The 21,266-nt window shown below is 34.1% G+C and overlaps 1 protein-coding gene across 1 annotated transcript in view; it reads right to left on the reverse strand.

The window, feature by feature from the left end:
* Window positions 1-1,147: 1,147 nt before the first annotated feature.
* LOC132702363 (A disintegrin and metalloproteinase with thrombospondin motifs 12-like) overlaps window positions 1,148-21,266 on the reverse strand; it is a 49,331-nt gene continuing 29,212 nt past the window's right edge. The window contains exons 10-17 of the mRNA XM_060670947.1: window positions 12,254-12,378; window positions 12,072-12,192; window positions 11,890-12,016; window positions 9,508-9,628; window positions 9,198-9,457; window positions 4,276-4,549; window positions 1,339-1,561; window positions 1,148-1,287 (exon numbers count right to left, since the gene is read on the reverse strand). Coding sequence (XP_060526930.1) covers window positions 1,148-1,287; window positions 1,339-1,561; window positions 4,276-4,549; window positions 9,198-9,457; window positions 9,508-9,628; window positions 11,890-12,016; window positions 12,072-12,192; window positions 12,254-12,378 — 1,391 coding nt within the window. The remainder of the gene's footprint in view (window positions 1,288-1,338; window positions 1,562-4,275; window positions 4,550-9,197; window positions 9,458-9,507; window positions 9,629-11,889; window positions 12,017-12,071; window positions 12,193-12,253; window positions 12,379-21,266) is intronic.

Raw genomic sequence — 21,266 nt, forward strand, 5'->3', positions numbered from 1 at the left:
AACTGTATTTAGCAGCTTCATTGGGTTTGGGATTTAATTCTGTATCATTTCACTGTCCATGGCCATTTCATGAGTGTCCATGTAACATGATGACAGTTCTATGGACATTAAAATGAAACCGCCGTTCTTCTTACTTTGGGATGTTTTTCGCATCATTTCCGACTTTACAGAGTTTGCCATTTCTGAATATTTAAAACTATTGACATTTATCCCTTTTTTGAACAACCAAATCATTGTAAAAATCATTTAGCTAATAGAGCTTAAATTTTTTTGGGTTTCCGTAGATTTTTGGTAAAATAGGAATGAATTTAATTCAAAATTGAATCACTTATTGACACAATAAAACGTTTGAACGTGTGTGAATAAATAATATTTGTCACATATATTATTATCTATTACATTTTAATATTACTAATATATTATGGTTTCAATGTTAAAACTTGTTTAATTTAGATATTAGACTGCTATTTTTTGCTATTGCTAATAATCCAATAAAACAGTAACACAAGATCCAAATTAGGAAAACTTATTTCCAATCCGTCCTAATAATGCACAAATATGAAATGAAATGGAATTTACCTTGTCTTGATGAGGAGCATTTTTTTAAATTTTGCTGTTGTTTCAACTACCTATCTACAATTAATATATAAGATTAAGTAAATTATTTTTTTCTTATTTTATTCTGCTTTAGGAGGAACAATCAAGAGTTTTTACTTCTTTTGCTTTTACTTCCCAAAATATCAATAAAATTTATGTACAATTACCGGCAATTTCCATGTCATATTTAAATATCGAAAGTAGGATATTTTCCTTGCATCGCATAGTAAATAAATCGAAATTTGTATCAAAACTTTCTGTGTAGACGCATGGAGGTTAAACAGAAAGAAATGTAAATAAAGTATCGACTTTCAAATACCGTGGTGACTCACATTCAATATAATACATTTTTCGGCAAATCGTTGAAATGTTAATAAACTTCTGACTAAGCCTTCTATGGTCATTGCTTGATATATTTATAAACACCGCGTCATAACATGAGAAGGTCAGGCTTTGTTAGTTTCTAAATAATAGACTAAAACAATCCTTACATTTTATTAATATTAACGCAATAAATTATAGCATATATAACAAATTCTCCAAATTCCCCTCAACACAGATGGCATTCTCTGTCGTCTTTCGAGTCCCTTCTTCCTTTCTTGTCCTTTGGGCGACAGCAGATCTTTGGCCGGTCTTTCTCCGAAATCGAGGAGTTCTGGAGGCGGTGCAGCATGATCGCGGCATCAGATCCTGCGACACACGAACGGAGTTGCCTTTTTTGTGCCTCCATTTGAACTTTACCTTTGATGACTTTCTTATTAGCGGTGTCCACCACTTGACCGACCGTGTCGCCCATGCTTTCGAATGCTGCGTCAGATAGATTCGCGCTGTCTTGGGAGTCCACCAGTGGATATTCGATCAGCTGCATGCGATCCAAGGGAATTTCGTCAATTACCAGTTTGCCAATGGATTCTGTCAAATTGGATTTGTTGGCTGAAGGGGGACGAGCCTTGTCGCTTGAGTTCTGTGAATGTGATCCATGTACAAAACAAATTGAGCTTGAAATCATCAAAAGTCATTCACATGATTTGTTGACGTAGCACTTGCGTGGTCTATGAAGACTCGAAAGTTCTATGTAATACCAGACCTAATAATTTAGACTATCGGCATTTAAAAGAAAAAAATTCAAATGCTTGAAATTATTAACAATATTAAAACCAAAACCAAAGCTGCCGTATCAACGAGCTCTTTCTACCATTTTTGTGACCTTACTTCACTCAAATCAAAAACTTCGACTTATAAGTATTCTACCAAAGTTTGCAAAGGAGGAAATAATTGAAAAGCAGCTGGTTATCTAATTAAACCAATTTAATATAATCCCTGAAAAGCAATCGGCATTTGGACCTAATTACAGCCGTTACGCGGTCCTTCTCAATAATACTGATGGTATTTTTAAGTCCTGGAACAACTGTAAGTTGACTGTGTTATCTTTGTTAGTTTATTCTAAAGCGTTTTGAATGAATGACCCGTTGCCTTTATCAGTTTTGAACTATATTGGTTTGAGTGGGTCTAAACGAAAGTCCTATAGAAGTAACGTCTGGAGTCCCCCAAGGTTCTATTTTGGGACCACTGTTTTCTCTATGTATATATCGCAATTCACAAAAATTTTCTTATCGTGTCTGCAATAAGTTTTATTCACAAAAGCGCAAGAATCGTATATATTTTTACATAATTCTTCAAGAAACGTTTGTGTAATTTAATGACTGCGTATGAATTTTCTTCTAAAATATTCGTCTTGTTAGTCGTCAACAAAAATATGTTTTCTATTAACAAAACACTTGGATTTCTCCTGAGTCTGTTGTTTCATTCTTGAATCGAATTTGTTGACGTTTTTCCAATCAACCATAACTGAACTGAACTCTAACTCGCTCGCATTCTACTCTGTACCTGCTTATATGTTGTTTGAGGGCCATGATCTGACTGATGATGACACATATTGGTGACTGGTGGAGACCTAAGTCGCGGTAAAGATTGTTTGTTTCCTTACAGAATCTCGGATTTTTCATTGGTGGAAGAATTTCGTGATTGTGTTTGGCAAGTACTAATGAGTCTTAAGGCTCTTTCGTGTTCTTTTTTCTTAGTTGATACTTTTCGTCCGGTCTCTCCAATATATTCTTTGCCGTATATGTATCAAATGTTGTAAACTTCTGGTATCTCAAATGGAATTTTGTCCTTGACGGATCGAAGATGTTTGTTACAATGTTACAAGTGGTAGATCTTGTTTAGATGTTATATTTTTTAAGAACTTTTTGGTCAGTGATATTGCTTTCAGACTCATTGCCTTTGGATGATTGTGAAGTGTATTTTGTGACGGAACGCGTAATATCTCTAGCGTGGAAATTATTAGAGACAAGAGCAGATTCAAAGTGTTTTAATTCTGGGTTCAGTGACTCGGGCTGAGATAGTTTTATGGCTCTGTAAATAAGAAAGTGGATAACCGATGATTTTTGGTCCGAATGGTGATGTGACAATGCAATAAGGTATCGGTCTGTGTGTGTAGGTTTTCTATAACCAGAAAGACCCAATATTTGGCCTGAATTTATATTGATAAGAATATCTAAAAATGGGAGATTATCATTTGTTTCTAATTAATTGTAAAATATATGTTATGGTATCAAAAATTTAAACGCCTAAGAAAATTTAGTAACGATTCTTGGACATGAGTGTCATCAACTTAGCATTTCCATAATTTTGGATTTAGATCGAAGTGTCGAGGGCTTTCTTCTCAGAGGCTTCCATAAATATATTCGTGATAATTGCTGATAATGGAGAATTCGGATATCTTGCAGAAAACCATTTTTCAATTAAGATCGGAAGGTATGGTTCCAGATTCTCGGATTATAATATATCTGAGATAATGTAAAGAATAGGGACTTTAGTCGACTACGTCGACACTAACCAGAATATCCCGTGGATCTAATGTAATGCGTTTTCATTTTTAAATAAAATTAAGTACGAAACTTTCAGTTTTTCCTGTAAAAGGTTTTAATATAGAATCTTGATATTTGCTATTATATGTTGGGGAACCGATGGTGCTGACACTAGGCCGAAGACATAATCCTAGTTTGTGAATCTTAAGGAGGGACAAACTTTTTCACGGATTCTGATACAGAAGGTTTAAGGTTGCGTTCTTCTTCTCGAAGGCATAGCGTTTTTTGGGTCGGTATTTTTAAGTGTTTCCAAATTCATCTTTAGAAGGGACTCTATGAAGAAAATTAGGAAAAATACTACTTTAATATTAAAACATATATTTTTCTTCCAATTCGACATTGTTTAAGGATAATTAAATAAAAAAACCTTTTTCAACATTTCTATAAATGTAAATTCTTGTTGGTCTCATTTACTCCTCACCAAAGCATGATAATGAAGAAATTAGAGAAGGTGAATAGGAATTTACAATCTTTGTCATTAATCCCTCATCATGGGACAGGACATGGGAGAAACAATTTCTTTTAGGTTTTTACAAGAAAAAACATTATTTATGGCCATATTTCTGTACGGTATGATGGCCAATAAAGTTAATTCCTCTTATGTAAGTCTCCTCCCCCAAATTATTTTTAAGAATCACAATAGAAAACCCACTTAAAATCTGTTATAGTCTTTTCGATAAGACCTTCTTTACTTTTGTAATTTTCGTGTCATTTTTTTACAAACGTGGCTATTCTAGCGGGTACTTACTTCGGATCTTTTATAAACATGTCTTAGGTTTATCTGCTTCCACACGGTTCCCATTAATTTTTCGGGAAGTTCCTCTCCTGTCGTCCTCTTACATTTGACGTCTGCCTCGCACAACTCGTACGTGCCCGGTTTCGGACCTTCACACAAGGAATTCTCTACGAGGATGTCGTCACCCCCCGCTTTGGGATTTTCCTCCATGCATTCCACACTTCTCATTCTCACACCGCTTTTGTCTTTGCAGGCTCTGCACTGGCCCCACCTTCCCACCTTCCACCTGAAAGGGAAAAACGCCTATCTATCTTATCTATCAGGTTATTATGGACAAAAGTTTCCATCCCTAATGAAAACATGGGATTTTAAAAAAACTATAAAAATGCACAAATTCCTATATTATAGTATTTAATCATAAAAATTTTTAAAAAATAAATGCAACAAATAAATGTACAATAAATGGTCAAAATAAAATATTTTTCCTATTAAAAGTCTGCCTGCTGAAACCTGCTGTCTTTATTAAAAATCTTATTTGAAGACAACACCAAGGTATCTCTCATTTGAAATTTTCCATGGATCAATGCTAGACTATATCTTAACAAATAGGGAAATACATTACACACAAATACTAGATATAAGATGTTTATGTTCTGCTAACGTAGGAAGTGACCACAATCTTGTTTTAGGGAAAATAAAAATGAAAATAAACAAACATCAAAAAAACTAACATAAAAGTTTGGGGAACAAAGACTGAAGTAGAAAAACTACAGGATGAATTAATAAAAAATATCTATCAAACAAGATTGAAAAGCAAAATAAACGAAAACTTAGTAATTGAAGAAGAAGATATAGAAAATAGCTGTAGAAAGATTGGAGAAAATTTCAAAAACGCAGCAAAAGAAGCGCTTGGTGAACGTAAAACCGACAGAACATCAAAAAGAATAAAAAATACACCTTGGTTTTGTGATGAAGTAAAACTAAAATGCCAACAGAAAATTAGAGCCTATCCCAAATATAAGCCTACAAACACAGGAGGCGACTGTGAGGAATATAAAAGAATTCGCAATGAAATAAACACACTGGTAAGGAAAAAGAAAACAAAACATTGGGAAAAATTCTCAAAAGATATGGAACACGACTTTTACAGTGTGAAAAATGAGAATGATACTAGGAGAGCTACAAGAAACGAAAGAATTGATAGAGGTAACGTATATCGAAAAAGAGACATGGACAAACCACTTAAAACAATACAACGGAGAATTTAACATCAGAAACCCGAAATAGTAACAGATGAAATACTCGAAATAAATAGTAAAGAAGTGGAAGAAACACTTTAGAAATTAAAAAACAAAAATCGGCTGGCAAAGATGGAATATAGAATGAATTATTGAACTACGGAGGTCCCAAGCTAATTAGTTTGTAGCGCGTAGCGCGAAGCAGCTTTTATTATAAAAGAAAAGAACTTCGCGGTTTCGTGTGGTAAAGGGACGCATTGTTTTTCTATCGTGCTCCTGCAGGCCACAATGGAACTTTCGCAAAATCGATGTAATTTAATTGTGCATGCACCCTCGTCGAACTTGAATGTTACGGCAAACTTCGGTAAATATTAAAATTTGGTACAATTAATAGCGTTGTCGAATGATATTTTGCGCCCTGTGTAATTGACGAAACCTAAAACTCTCTCTCGACATAGTTTACGATACTGTTCAAATCGAATTATCCCATCTTTAGCAGTTTTTCATTTATCGCCAATAATTTAACCACAAAAATATTTAGATTTATATTTTCTGCCAATAATCGACACACCCTGTATATAATTTAAACAATGTTCGAAATAGGAGGATGGCCCTGGATTTCCATGTTTCCTGGAGTATGATTTTTTCCAATAGGGTTAGTGATTTTCAAGAAAATACTTGTTTTCTGAAACCATACAGTACGCCGTAATAATCAATGACGTCATCACGTCTCGATTGAGGGCGAGAAATTTTGATTTTCATTTGTTTTTTTTTTTTTTAATATCTAGAACAGCGTATGTGATAGACGAAAACCGTAAATACCAAAATTGTAGCTCTCGATGTGGGTGATTTTTATCGTCTTTTAGATTTTCGTCCATAATTGAAAAACCCTGTATACAATCGAAAAAATGTTCGAAATAAGTGTCATAGCCCCGGATCTCCCGCATTTATTGGTTGTAAAATTTTGCTGATCGGTTGAATCGTTTTTGAGAAAATCATGTTTATCTGGAAGCCAAAATATTCAAAGAAAATTTTTCAAAATTTTTAAAAAAATATTTGGTGATACATGATAATGATTGTCTGTGCGGATTTTTACTTCCTCGGCAAATTTAAATTCGATTTCATCGATTTTTCGAAAGTAATAAGTTAATACGAAGATCACAAATACCGGAAGACTGAAGGATAAGCATAATGATACCACGTTTCAAAAACGAGGAGAAAACTGATCCAAATCACTATCTAGGAATTAACCTCCTATGCACGACTCTGAAACTGACAACTAAAATTATTACCAACAAAATAACTCCACTTGTAAAAGTCTTTGAAGAACAACAAGGTTTCAGAAGTGGAAGATCTTGTAAGTATTTGTAATTAGACAATTGTAGAAAAATCAATTGAGTGCAATAGGCCAGCGTTCTTATGCTTCACAGATTTAGAAAAAGTCTTTGATAGCTGCAGCTACAAGACGTGATACATACATAACACAAATACATAGATAAATAACAGAAATATCCCATTTTATATAATAAAACTAATCGAAAATATATACAAGAGAAACTAAGCCCATGGATCAGGTAGGTGATTTTTGAAGGTGGATTCGGTGTTTCCGGCCCGAAAAACCCCCCTATGCCGAGATCGAACCGATTCGACCTTTATCAAACTTTTTGAACTTTGAGGAGGCGCCCTCAAAAAAAAGCATAGGCAAGATATAGCATATGGGCCTTCGGAATGATGTCTGAGTATAGGCGCGTCGACGTAGGTACTCAGTTTTTCGATCCGTCCCATAGGAGACGAGATCCTCCCGAACCTCAAAACCTCCTCAATTTTGAGGGATGTCCTTTTTTTGGTTCCGGTGCGCCTCGGGCCCCTCTACACGAATATACCCTCCGCGCCCCGATCCGACCTCAAATAACTCCGGAACACTCGAAAAACCTCAAAATGACGACCTCCTCAAAAGTGTTTTTTTTTAGGTGGCCTCCTCCTCAAGGATTTTTTCTGAAACAGATGGTGAAAACTCTAACCTCCCAGGTCCTACCGTTTCCGAGATAGAGCCCCCCGACTTCCCCACCCTGCCCCAAAAAAAAGAAAATACCGGTTTTTTCATGTGGGGACCTGACACAGATACAAGTATTAGGCAAGTAGACTGACTAAGCCCATTATTATTGAACATTATATTAGACGAAATAATTAGAGAAGTGAAAACACAAAAAGGCCATAAAACATCAAATATTTAGGAATTATATCATCAAATGATAATAACATAGACATTAGAGAACAAACAGCAAAAGCCAATAAAATAGCAGGATGCCTAAACGACACGATATGGAATACTTAAGAATCGAAACAAAATCCCGCATATATAAATCTGTAGTCCAATCAGTCATAACATATACCGCTGACATCTAAGACTCAGAAATGCCTGGAAACAAATGAAATGAAAACATTAAGGAAAAGAGTAGGAAAAACTCTGGGATAGAGAAACAAATGAAAACATAAACACAAATGTGGAATTGAAAGTATTAACACCTGGATAAGAAAGAGAAAACACGAATGGAATCAACATATAGATAGGATATTTGAACAACGGATAGTGAGGATAGCAAGAGCCTGTCGGTCGTAGGAGTATTGGACGGCCACGAAACAGATGTCGTTCGATCTTTGCGATTTGTGAAAAAAATTACATTGACGTAAAACAAGGAGAAGTGCCTAATATAGGAAAAGAAGAAGAAGAACTTTTTGTTAAGGAATTTTGTTCTGTTGTTGAGACTGAGACGTACAGGCTGGAGGGTAGAGATTTTTTTTAAAAATAAATTCTGACTGAAGTCTTTTAAGATAACAAGCTACAGGGTAATAAGTAATAAACCTTACTTATATTTTTGCATTGGTATTCTGAACAAGCACCTGAACTTGACTATTAAAAATTTTGAAAATGGGATTTGAGTTCACTCAAAAATTGGCAAATTCTTTTGTTTGTTTATTTATTTAGCTAATTAAGGATAGTAAAAGATTTCAGTTGATTATTATAAGAGCAGCCGATATTCAAAAACTGTAGAGTAGTAACATAGCCAAACATCCAGGAAATAACTGTCTGAAGTAGAAAAAGGAAAAAATCATCTTTATATATAGTTCTTGTACTGTAAACAATCAGGTTGCCTTTGGAATAACCGATACTAGTTTACTTTCCAAACGGTAAGATTAAATAATCTTTGTGACTGGGCCAAGCTGAAGATGGTCTGTGGAAATGTCACAGGTTTGTACCAATATGCCAGTTTAATAATTGTGCAAAAATCAGAGCATGTATAGAGTAGAGTAAAATCGATTGTTTTTATGGAGTGAAAACTGATTAAATATATCAACCCACTTTCGCCACCAGCAGCAGGATGGAAAAAATTGTATAAAATGCGCTGTTTTTCTTGGAACCCATATGGTCCTTCGTCGAACTTCGTTGAGAATTTTGAATCATGTAGTCGATCATTGCAAGAAGCAATGTAGAAAACGGCAGTGGAACACTAACCTAGACGCGCTACACGAGAAAACTTGTAATTAACAAAACGGTGCAGTACACTCCACCAAGGGACTCCGTAAATAATCCCAAAGAAGATTTCGGGAGAAAGAAGAAATGCAATAAAAAAACACTTTACTTCCTGGAGAGGGAGGGAAAATGTACTGCCATAATCAATCGAAATATACCATTACCTCTTCTTGCAGGGTTCTTCGTTGCAGTTCATGACAGTTTCCGGAGGTTTGTCAACTCCGACGCAAAAATTGCCGCTCACTTTTCCCGCCTTGTCCTCCACGCAATTGTAGGCTGCCCGCTTCGTGCCTCCGCCGCACAGAGCGCTGCAGTCGCTGAATTCCGCCACCTCCCAATGGTAGTGGGGCTCGTAGCTCGAGTCTACAGTGGGCTCCGCATATTTATAACTGTAGCCGACATTTTGAGCTTCGTAGAAGCACACCTGAAATTATCCTGGTGAGTTTGTCGATATGGGCTGCATCATCTTCTTACGAAGAACACCAGGTCTTCGCTCAGCGGTCCGTGTATGACCAGCTTTTCTTTACCTGGTTCCGGGTGACTGTAGATGCCTAAAGATTTCCCGAATCGGTACTCTCCGTCGAGCTCTTCCCGACTTAGACAATAAGGATGATGTAAGATACAAGATTACTGAATTAGGAATGATAATCCTTACTTCATTGGGTATTTACAAAATAGGTACTGAATTGACCCAGCGTGTAGAAACGGTGATGTTTTTAAATTAGTTTCAGTTTTAGTTTTTAGTTTATAAATGATAAGAAGAACAAAATTATGGTTATATTAGTAATAATAATAAGGGATTTTATTACCCAACAGTATCCACCAATTACAGTACACTATGCAGTAAAACAATTAAACTCTAAAGTGAGTGCACATGAAAGTAATTGGTGAAACGCATTTGACACAAGAAAAAGAATAGAACCTAAAATATATCAGTACCGGAAATAAAAATCTATTGTATTGTGAGATTATTTTCTCAAATTAACAAAAATTTTTCGATATACTACGTTTCTTGGGCGAATTTTCTACGTGGTATATGGAATCACCTATTGAATAAAAATCTAATTTTAATATTTTCAAATATAGTTTGATAAATATGAACCACAATCGATGATGACAATCACGCCTCTACGAAAGTTTTGATATTCTTTGCCTCTTATGTGTCTGTGCTAAGATAATCCCCAGATAATATTACTCCATGGCCTAGACGTTGTACATTCAGTATAAGATGTGGCACATACTGGTAATCCAACAAGATAGTTTCATACTTCCTTCTGTCAAAAAAAAGAGACTCGTCACGGAAAACAATCCGTTTTCATTAGATGTAGATGTAGCTGCATATGATATAATAATAATGGTGATAATAATAATAATAAGTCTAAGAGAGCTACAAACCAAAATTGACCATAAAACAAACAGACAGACAGATCCACAGACAACGCTTGGAATGGGAGTAGGAGAGATTTAACGACAATGAAATATCTAAGTAAAGATTTTCTTAGCCACAAAAGAAACAAACAGTTTCAGTCAAATTTACAACGTGGTATGAGAAAGACTTTTTGAAATGCTCTTCTCGATGCTGTGGCGCAGTATATATCCGCCTCATGGGCATCTACTGATGCTTAGCTTTCCTCCATTCATGTCCGACCGCACTGATTGTGCTGAAACGGTCTCTAAGAGTGTGCTTTGTAATTAATCCTTATATTTTAAGCCTCAGTGCCTACGACGTATATTGAGACGATATTGTAGCATTCGCATTATCTCGTAAGGCGACTATTATCCGTCTCCCAAGTTCCTTAATTAACAATACATATTAGTAAACGATGTTTCCGCTACCCCAAGACAACCGGGATAAAAATGTTATCGTTTACGTCACTTCATGTGAGCATTTGACAGAAAACAAATAGCAAAGCTTACTCGCGGTGTTGCAATTTCTGTGATATATACTTAAAACATGATATTTCTATCATCAAAAATTACTTGCTGATGCTGTCTATATACTTTACAGAAAATTTTTTTCATATAAAAATAGTATAATTCATATTACTAGGTTAGATAGTAGAGTGATGGTCAATTCTTAATTTTACTAAACACTATGATCACGGAGGGAGTATACAAGAGAACAAAAAAATAAAAATATTGTAATTTCTTACAAAATTTGTTGCCTGCTTTCAAAATACGGTTCGCAATGCTTGAAGTTTGTACAGAATACGAAAATGTAAAATTTACTAATGAGTAAAGTTCTTTTGGTTACAGATTAAAGACAAAATGTTAAATACGAATGTCCTTTTAAATTTCAAAATACGTTACAAATTTTCAGGAAAAAATCTAAATTATAAATCTTCGATTTAAAAAAAAAAACATTTCTCCATGATTACCAACGACGTATTTGTCAAAAATAACAGGCTCATTCAGGTTGCACAAAAATATGTCCAAAACTTATTTTGACAAATACATCATAATTATTTAAGGTACAATCAAATAAAATGTTCTCTTTAAAATGTAATGTATTTTGAAATTTAAAACATTGGCATCTGTCATTGTTTAAACTGTCAACAATTTACTCTTCAAAAAAATTTTATATTTTTCGTATCTTTCACTTTTATGGGCAGGTCTTCTTGTCCACACCGTCAGTGGACTATACTGTATTCAGATGGTGTGATGAATCAGATTTCAGTAACATGGAGAAACAAATATCTTAAATTAAAATCGAAGGCTATAATTTGGAAGTTTGTGTGCAGGACACCATAATGTATCAAATCTTATTAAGAACTTTTGATTGAAATAAAAATTAAAAATTTTGCACCTTCAACTAAATTGGACAATAAAAATCGAAACGTTATACGAGCTACCTACTTATCTCCATTGAGGTAAAATTTCTTTTGCGAGCTGTCACTGATTGCTATAGTATTCACCGAGGACGCAAGCTCTTCTATAACCAAATTCCTACTGCCGGAAGGTATGACTGCCACTTTAGTGTAATCTTAATAAATAATTTCGTTATGGGCATATAATAAAAACGTCCATATCACCAATACCGCTTCCGCCAGAGTCTCTATAAGTGTCTTCGACGATTTTGCACTGGGTACCGTCGCCATTGCACACGCCGCAGATGTCTTGCACAGCGTCGGATCCCAGCTCGTTGTCGCATCCGATCGTCTGCACCAAATAATTTTTAATCAAATTTCGCATTCGAAATGGTTTCGGAAACATGGTTTACTCTGCAGGCTCCCGAGATGCACATGTTTTTGGTGCCCGGTTTACATCTGGTACCGTCTTTCACCACTGGTTCCATTTTGACGAATACGTTCTCCTCATTGATGCAATATAGTACGCAGGGTTTGTCTACAATCAAGATAATCCGTTATGAAAGAGAGAAGAACCGAAGCAAAAACCGAGATCAAGGATATTCCTTATCCGTTTGGGACAGGACGTTTTCGATTCAGCTTACAAAACAGTTATTTATACTGTTAAAGGACTTTGCTGATTGGAATAAAATGACACTAACAAATTTTGCAAGTCGTATTTTTTCATATCCAACTTTTTTTAAAGATATACAACATGTATGTTGGGAAATTGTTTTTCATTTTGATTGATTTTATTGATTTTATTATAATATTTGATTTTTATAATGATTGATTTTATTATAATCTTTACGTCATGCAAAATCGAATTGCCAAAAGGTCTACCAAATTTAATTGTATAACATTTTTAAGGAAGAAAGTTAAATGTGATGGGTTTCACAAGACTGTTATTAGAATGCTTTAATTCAAATAATAATTCTATATAGATTTTAGCTAATATTTCAGAGAATGAGACAAATCGTCAAAATTTGCATTTAACAACTTCGAAATGTTTCTCGTTTTTGTTTAGTGTTTAAAATCATTATCAGAATTATTATAATTTTGTATAAAATATTGAAGTCACAGGTTTATAAACAACATCGTTATAATTTTTTTACTTAAAAATTCACATTCACCCCTTTTAAGCGAATAGAAAAGAAGCGTATGGTCTGGCGATGAACATGGCTTTCGAATTTTTAGGAAAATTTATATCCTTAAATTGTTTTCCTTAGCCTTGGTTAGATTTGGTTAATTTTGGCTATGACTTGCCTGATAAGTACAGACGTAGGTCATTACTGATTGATCATTTCATTTTTAGAGTCAAGTTCAGCGGCTGAGAGACGTTAGTGGATAACCTGAAAATATAAAGATTTTGCCTAATTAATTATAGAGTTTTCTGAAGGGAAAAAATATTTTTCCCAGGGTTGTAACACTATATAAAGTTTCTATGTACTACTTGGTGGGAAGTCATCATAGCAAGCGAAATTATAGATAATCCTAATTATGAGCCGAATTGAAAGTGAATGCAAAAAAAGAAAAGAAGATTTGGTAGGCGTGAAATGAAAGAGATGTTGGCGAAGCATGTTTTAGAAAGAGAAACGAGATTTTTTGCTTTCATTACCAATGATCTGAGAAGATTAGTTTACGAATTAGCAACGTGAACAACTTACGTCATCACTTTAACAGAGAAAAGCCGATGGCTGGAAAGAAATGGATGAGGGGTGTTTTGACAGACAATGCTCGCGCTCAGGCATTTAACAAAAATAACATCTTATCGTATTTTACTTCATTAAAAAACGCCTTGCGTGTTTATAATTTTAAACTAGAAAACATATATATAAATGCATCTGCACTTATTACTCTACAAGAATGACATCAAAAAGTGTTTGCTACTAAAAGCCTTGAGCAGGTTGGGATTCTCACTAGTGCTGAAAGCAGAAAACATATGAGGGTTAGAGGAGGAAATTTCCTAAAGTGGCTTCAACATTTTGCACATTATACCAAAGATTCTCATGAAAACAAAGTGTTCCTGCTTCTAGGTGGTCATAACCATCACAAAAGCTTACCGCCACTCGAATTTGGAAAAAAAATGGAATTGCAATACTTCGCTTTCCTGTTCATAACGCATCCCGTTCAGGTCTTGGACGTTAGATTTTTGGGATCATTACAAGCATGTGGTAACAGATTTTCATATATTCGCTCTTTTTAACAATGCCTTTCTAAAATATGCTACTCCAGTAAACGCCATAGACGCCTTTTCCAAAATTGGAATATATCATTCAATTCCGACATTTTTGAGGATTAGATGTTTGCACCATCACTAACCACAGACCAGCCTTTGGACCAAAAACCTGAAGAAAGATTAGCTGAAACTCCGAGTGAAACAAGCGACCAAAAAGCTGAAAGCCAAACAAATGCTAAAGGCGATTCTCAATGGATTTCTCTGGCAACATCTACAGAAAATAAAATGAAGCGCCAATGAAGAAAAACTGGCGTATTAAATAGTTAAAACAAAAAGAAGATGAAAAGCGGCAAAAGCAGAAAAATGTTGCAAGTAAAGTCAAAAATAAAATCGTTGACGAAAAAATGACGGTGAAGATGACGTAGAGGAATGCTGCAACACTGCTAATATGGAAGACGATGAAGAATATGACGGAGGATCTTTATATTGCGATGAACTTTTCTCACGCTCTCGTAGTAAAGAAATGAGGATCCGATGCCAAATATGCAGCGCATGTGGTGCCACGGAGAGTGTGCTAGGGTGGATAGAAAGGAAAAGCACTTTATCTGCCAGCTTTGTTCGTATAATGTAAAATTTCGAGTTTATGTTAAAATAAATAGGAATTCTAAAATTAATGTGCAAGAATTATCAAAATTGCTTAACAAGTTGTGTAACGTGTGCCATCATAGGGCAACAGCAAGAGTAACCTTGCATACTGAATGCTTCTTCAAGATACTATTAGCTAAACTATAAACTACTTGGACAACTAAAAACTATACCAAATTCTAGTCCTGAAGACATTTTTTTAAACTAACCAAAAAGATAGAAAAAATACTGGAAATAGAAAAGAAAAACTATTAATAATTCTGGATTTTGCCCCTAGTAAATAAATAATATCTCTTAGATTACTAGTTTCAACCTAGTAGGCATACAGAGTAAATGTAGATACAAAAACTAGGAAATAATCAAGTAATGGATAAATGGATCAAATTAATAAATTTGAAATTATTGGTTGTTCTTCAAATCTCTTATACTATGGATTTCATCTCTAGTTATTTCAGGTAATAAATGTTTTCTATCTGATTTTAAGTAACTAAACTGTTCTACCATTAAGCAATTTTTTGTGAAACTGTAGCAGAGACATAAAGAAAACATCTCTGTCCTACTGTTTTAGTTACCTGTGGTTTGATAGTAGCTTGTTTCGGTCTATTCCGGTTGACTAAAGACTTTTATAATTTCTAATAGGAATTTTATATAAAAAGACTGCTTTTTTTTGAAAATAAGAGTTGTCTTGCATTGAGCATACCTGATTCGTTAAAAATTTGTGTTGTTGGACAACACCTATCCCTTTTAATATAATAATAATCCATTTTTCTGAAATGTTAATTCCCCCTGAATATTTGTTTGTCAATCCTAAATCTGCTCTAAAAAGCCAGTATTTTTTAACTTTTGTCTAATGAATTGTATACTGTTGAAATAAAGTGCGCTACTGCATCCTCGATCGAGCTTGCCTGGCTGAAATCATATTGGTGTTCTGATAAATTATTATTAGATTCTAGATGTTCTAGAATTTAAAAAAAAAACATAGATAAATTACTAATAAGTTAGACAAGGATTTAAACTTTTTGAAATTATTTTGAAAAACGTCCATTTTCAGTAGTTTGATTTATTAAGTGAGTGAGAGTTTCTCTGATATATTCTAAACTTCCTTTTAGAATTTCTGATGTTAGACCATCTTAACCCCAGCGTTTTTCTTGGTATTAATAAGTTTATTGCTTTTACTACTTCAGTTATATTTGTATGATTAAACTTAATTATTTTGTCAATAACAGCTTCTTCAAATTGAGATTCGGCAACCATTTTAATGTTTTCAGCCAGACTTTTGCCGATATTACAAAAGTAATCATAAAAGTAGTTTGCCATTTCTTGATTGTCCTGAATCGTACTATTATCAGATTTTTTATTATGTTTTATAGTTCTTGTATTTAACTTATGATTTGTGTTTGCTACGGATTTAAAGCAATTCCATACTTTGTGCAATTGTTTTAACAAATCGGTTAATTTATTTTGGTGTAGTTTAAATTCAACAATTAATATTGTGTTCTGGCTATTATTCTGCATTTTTTGTAAAGTAATTTTTTTTGTTGGGTACTCTCGTTCACCCAGCAGCCAGCAATTGATGTTTTACACTTTATATGTAATCGAGTTTGGAAGACAGGAGCTTGGCCAGACGAATGGTGCGGCACACTTTATATGCCACTGTATAAAAAGGGTAATCCAGCAGACTGCAATAACTACCGCATGATTGCATTAATACCAAATGCATGTAAAATCCTCCTACAGATTGCAGAAGAACAAACCGGCTTTATGCTGGGGAAGGGTACAAGAGAACAAATAGGAAATGTACTACAACTAATTGAGAAAGCCAGAGAATTTAACTTAGACTTGGAAAAATGGCCAAAATTGTGGCAAATACTCAAAGAAATGGGGGTCATTGACCACTTAATAATATTTATTCGAGAACTATATGAACACAATTACGGTCTGATAAGAATCAACGATGTCACAGACAGGGATGTGTTCTCTCGCCCTTACTGTCCAACATATACACCAAATACAGAATGCGCGACATTCTGGATAACATTCAGGGTGGTAAAACTGTAGGGGGAAGGAAAATCAACAATCTGAGATATGCCGACCACACACTAATTATAACATCTAGTGTAGAAGAAATGGAATTTATTATGCACTGTCTCCAAGAAACTAATGCAGAAATTGGATTGAAATTAAAACTCTACAAAAGTATTGTCATGATTGTAGACCGGCAAAACCACAACCAACCCCACGTAAAAAACATAGCTGGATTCAAGGTGGTGAATAAGTGTCTGTACCTGGGATTTTTAATTGACAATAGCGCTGCATGTGAAGGTGAAATAAAGCGAAGAATTGCACTAGAATTGCACTAGCACTAACTAAGTTAAGCAAAATCTGCAGAGATACAGCCATCACTAAAATTACCAAACTAAGATTGTTGAATTCACTTGTGTTCCCGATTGCCACTTATGGAGCTGACACCTGGACGACCAAGAAGAGCGATGCAAGGCGGATAGATGTTTTTGACATGTGGGCGTACAGACGGCTGTACGAATGAGTCCGTTCTTCAAGAACTAAATACTCTACTAAATCTGTGAAAAACGATAAATCGAAGCTTTCTAACATTCATTGGCCATATTGAAAGAAGAACGGACTCGCTGTAACTACTAATAGACCAAACCAAGGATCTTATCGGCCATGGCCCAGAATAGAACGGAATGGCACAATACCGTAAGCATTGTTTCAAGAGCATCATAGTCACTAATCCCTTCTTAGGGAAATGGACTAAAGAGAGAGAGAGAGAGAGAGAGAGAGACTCTCTTTCACAATGCTTTTCAAAATCTGTCGAAATATTTCAGTGGTTGTATCTACGTTATCTTGGGCATACACCTCATTCCAATTAACAGTACTAATTTTCAGTCTTTTTCAGTCTAAGTCTTTCTAATAGCAGATTTTCTAAGTTGTAATTAAAAATAAGTCTATATATCTAATATTTCCGCTAAAGCGCGCCCGTTTATAATAACGACAGCAAAATGCTCAAAAAAATTAAAACATTTTTTGTATGAAATGATACCTCAATAATATTAAAAATATTAAAATTCATTATCTAACAGACATTATGTCTAGTTACAAGAGAATGTTTCAACACACCAATTTTACGAAAAATTAAACATACTTAGATACATAATGAGGAGTAAAAGTAAAGAAATGAGAAAATGATAACAATAAAAAATAAAATCTATTTAATATGGACTAGGTAGAAACAACAAATATCACTGACCGTTCATATACAACCAATCGTCGAATCCTGAGAAAGTGGGGCCCTAGTTTCAGAATTTGTAGAGGTATTCAACTGAAGCCAACACCAACGCCAACGTAGTGTATTAAAAAAAAGTACAAAAAAATTATATTGCTGAAGTTTCTCTAAACAATAAATAGTCTATTGCTACTGAAGACCGTATTTTGATATTTATTCATGTGAAATTTCAACATGGAAACAAAGTTTGTTTAACAAATGAACAAATTTTTGATATCTTTATCTATTTGTCTTCAAGCACACAATACTAAGAATTAAATTGAAGAAATTCACCCAATTTTCTAAATCAGCTGCAAAAAAAGTAAGCTTCTCAAATTAAATATAGAATAATATACATTGCATGATAAATATGTTTTGAAATTTCCTCAGCTCTACCGATTTCAAGCACAAACTGCTAAGCATTTTTTCGGCCTTTCAGCTTCAAAAAAAGTTTCTTATTTTAAGAATTGATTATATGTCTCTTGCTTACAGCAGAATAAGTGTACTGGTTTCTTGTGGAGGTTTCGATGTAGTGTTTTTTAAAACTTATGTTACTATGAAACAATTAAAGCCTATAGGAAATAGGTAAAAATAGGTAAAAATAATTAAAGAAATCGATGGTATTCGAACAAAAAAAAAATACAATTTTTTAAATATCTACACTTTAGTTCTCCTCGCAAACTAATTTAGGGTTATTTGCAATATTTGTTATGTTTATACATAAGCATATTAGCCGAGTACTTATCGAATTAAACCAATTTCCGTAATAACGACTCGAGTTAACTCTATAAACAACATCGTTAAAACCGATTGCGAAATCAGGCACTAAATGTTCTTGAAATCTATCCTCGGGCCTACTCAACGTCCCATCTTGACGCAATCTTCAATTTGTCCGCGTTTTAAAAAGAAACGTATCTGCGTAACTTGATTAACTCCTTGTATACAGGGTACCTCACTATTATAAGATTCTTATATACCTTCCAGGCAGTTTCTTCATAGAAAAAAAAAGTTTTTTCTTTAAATGTGAGTTGCCAATATACAAGGTATTTTATATCTTTATATCTCAAAGCATCGAACCTCACCATTTTATAACTGAAATACCCTGTATATTATTTCGATTATGGATTTTTGAAAAAAAAATTGTAGTTTTCTTCAGATTAATTTAAAAATGTTGAAAGATGTTAGCTTAACCATCTTAAACGCTTGTATAACAAACTGAAAAACAAAAATCGCCATTTCAAAATTCGTTTGTCGTTTACAAAGAGTCCAAAATTTTCTCAAATAGAACACCCTATATATTATTGTAAGGTCTGATGCGCAATATAATTAAGTTTTCAATGATTTTCTTGCTTTTTCGTATTATCAATCAAGTCAATCAAAGCTCAATTTTTTTTCTGCATTGCATTGACTTTGACTAAGATTCACATATTTTTGGTTTTATTTGCTTAGCTCTTGAACTTACCATTGAGATCACCAGATTTTTAGCGCTTAGATTTTAGACTCCGTTTATTCAAGCAGTTTATTCTATTACTCATAAAATAGAGATCAATTAGATGCACACCACGGTTGAAATGTTTGAACAAAAATATTGTCATATACAACCAATTATTGTGATCCAATTTTTTATATCCTTTATTGATTATTACAATTATTACATTGAGATGGAAAATGTTCAACTGCCAACTGCCGTTTATATATGTATAAACATTACAGTTAAGCGTTAGCGTTGACAGTTATAAATGATGAAAAGGCCCTGCGTTGGAAATAATACATCATACCTCAATCAATCAGGCTTTAAGTCCTCCTAACTCGTTTAACACAGATAAAACCAAAACCATTTTAAAGTCTGTGCTAACTAGGAAAACTTTGAACTTAAATTGAAAATAAAACGATATAACGAGTGTTCTATAAAATAAAGAAATTAGATCCTGTGAGATGGCTATGAGATACTCTGTATAATAATATTTTCATCGCATGCACAAGTTTTGCTTTGAAAATTTTTCGATAAAGTAAACTATTACGGAGATATAAAATAATCCCCGAATAGCGAGCTACCCCGTATAGTCCACCTAGCGGGCATCGACGGCGTTAAATTTAAATAAATCGCTTCATGCATATTTGATAAACGGTGGCGCGGGGAACAAAAAGAAGTTATGATTTACGGCCCAATTGGACGGGATGCGACGCATCGGACAAGCAATTAACCGCTGCAGAAAGGCGCATTTTAAACAAATACCGATAAAGGCCCGCGACCGATACGTATTTACAACACCGGAAGGCTGCTGAGCCGCCTTAAGGATTCTACGGGGGCTCCTTAAAAACTTTGGGCAAACGTGACTTAAGCGAAACTCGACGTATTGCAAAGAGATATGTGCGTATTAGTGTGTTAAGTTCAGAGTGTTTTTAGTGCAGTATTAAATATATATTATCTAGAATCGGACTTTTATTTGTTATGTGTGTTGGATGGTTACACTTTATTTTATATTTACAATTAGCTACAATAAAAAAAACTGGTTCATTTAGTGGATTAATAGTTTTTTTGGTGTTTGATCAACTACAAAAACAAAAGCAAGCTACATAAGAAGTCTTTATCACCTTCAAAACATTCCTTTGAAGGTGAGGGAAAAAAGGAGAGGAAGAAAACCAAACAGTTGCCACTATCTATTGGGAAAGTCCAAAAAAATTATGACTATTATATTTTTGTATTTCTCAAAATTTCTTTTGTGTATTTCCACACTCATGTTTTCTAATTCAACGTCATCATAGTATAATGTATAAAACTGTGAACAATGCAATAGGGTGCTGCCATTGTAGTCGTTGCGTGGGTCAGAACCAGATACTTGTAATATCCAAATTTAATTTTTAAACGCCTAAAAGCTCTTTCCACTCAATTTATGGCTATAATTTACCTACTAAGGTATTAAGCTCATATTGTCTCTGAATCAACAAATTGTCCATTATAATTGTTTAAGAAAATACCATAACTGAATAACATTTTTTGCCTGTACTTTAAGGTCATTATTTACAATTGTACTGCTAACTGTATGGCCTTTTTTTTAAATATCTCGGAACTTGTTGCTTGGGAAACGAGTGGACAGGAAACTTTCTTATTTACCTACCACCCATAAGGAAAACCAATCTTTATTTCTAGAGATTTGAAGACCCAACAGCTTTGTTCAATTGTTCAGGTGATTGTGTTCATTATTACCTTCTTCCGCAAGTATTAGAGCTGTTTAATTTCTTTTCACAAATTTCTCAACCTCTATATACAATACACATC

Source organism: Cylas formicarius, unplaced genomic scaffold (assembly GCF_029955315.1).
Source record: "Cylas formicarius isolate icCylForm1 unplaced genomic scaffold, icCylForm1.1 PGA_scaffold_5__7_contigs__length_24384050, whole genome shotgun sequence".
Classification (NCBI taxonomy): domain Eukaryota; kingdom Metazoa; phylum Arthropoda; class Insecta; order Coleoptera; family Brentidae; genus Cylas; species Cylas formicarius.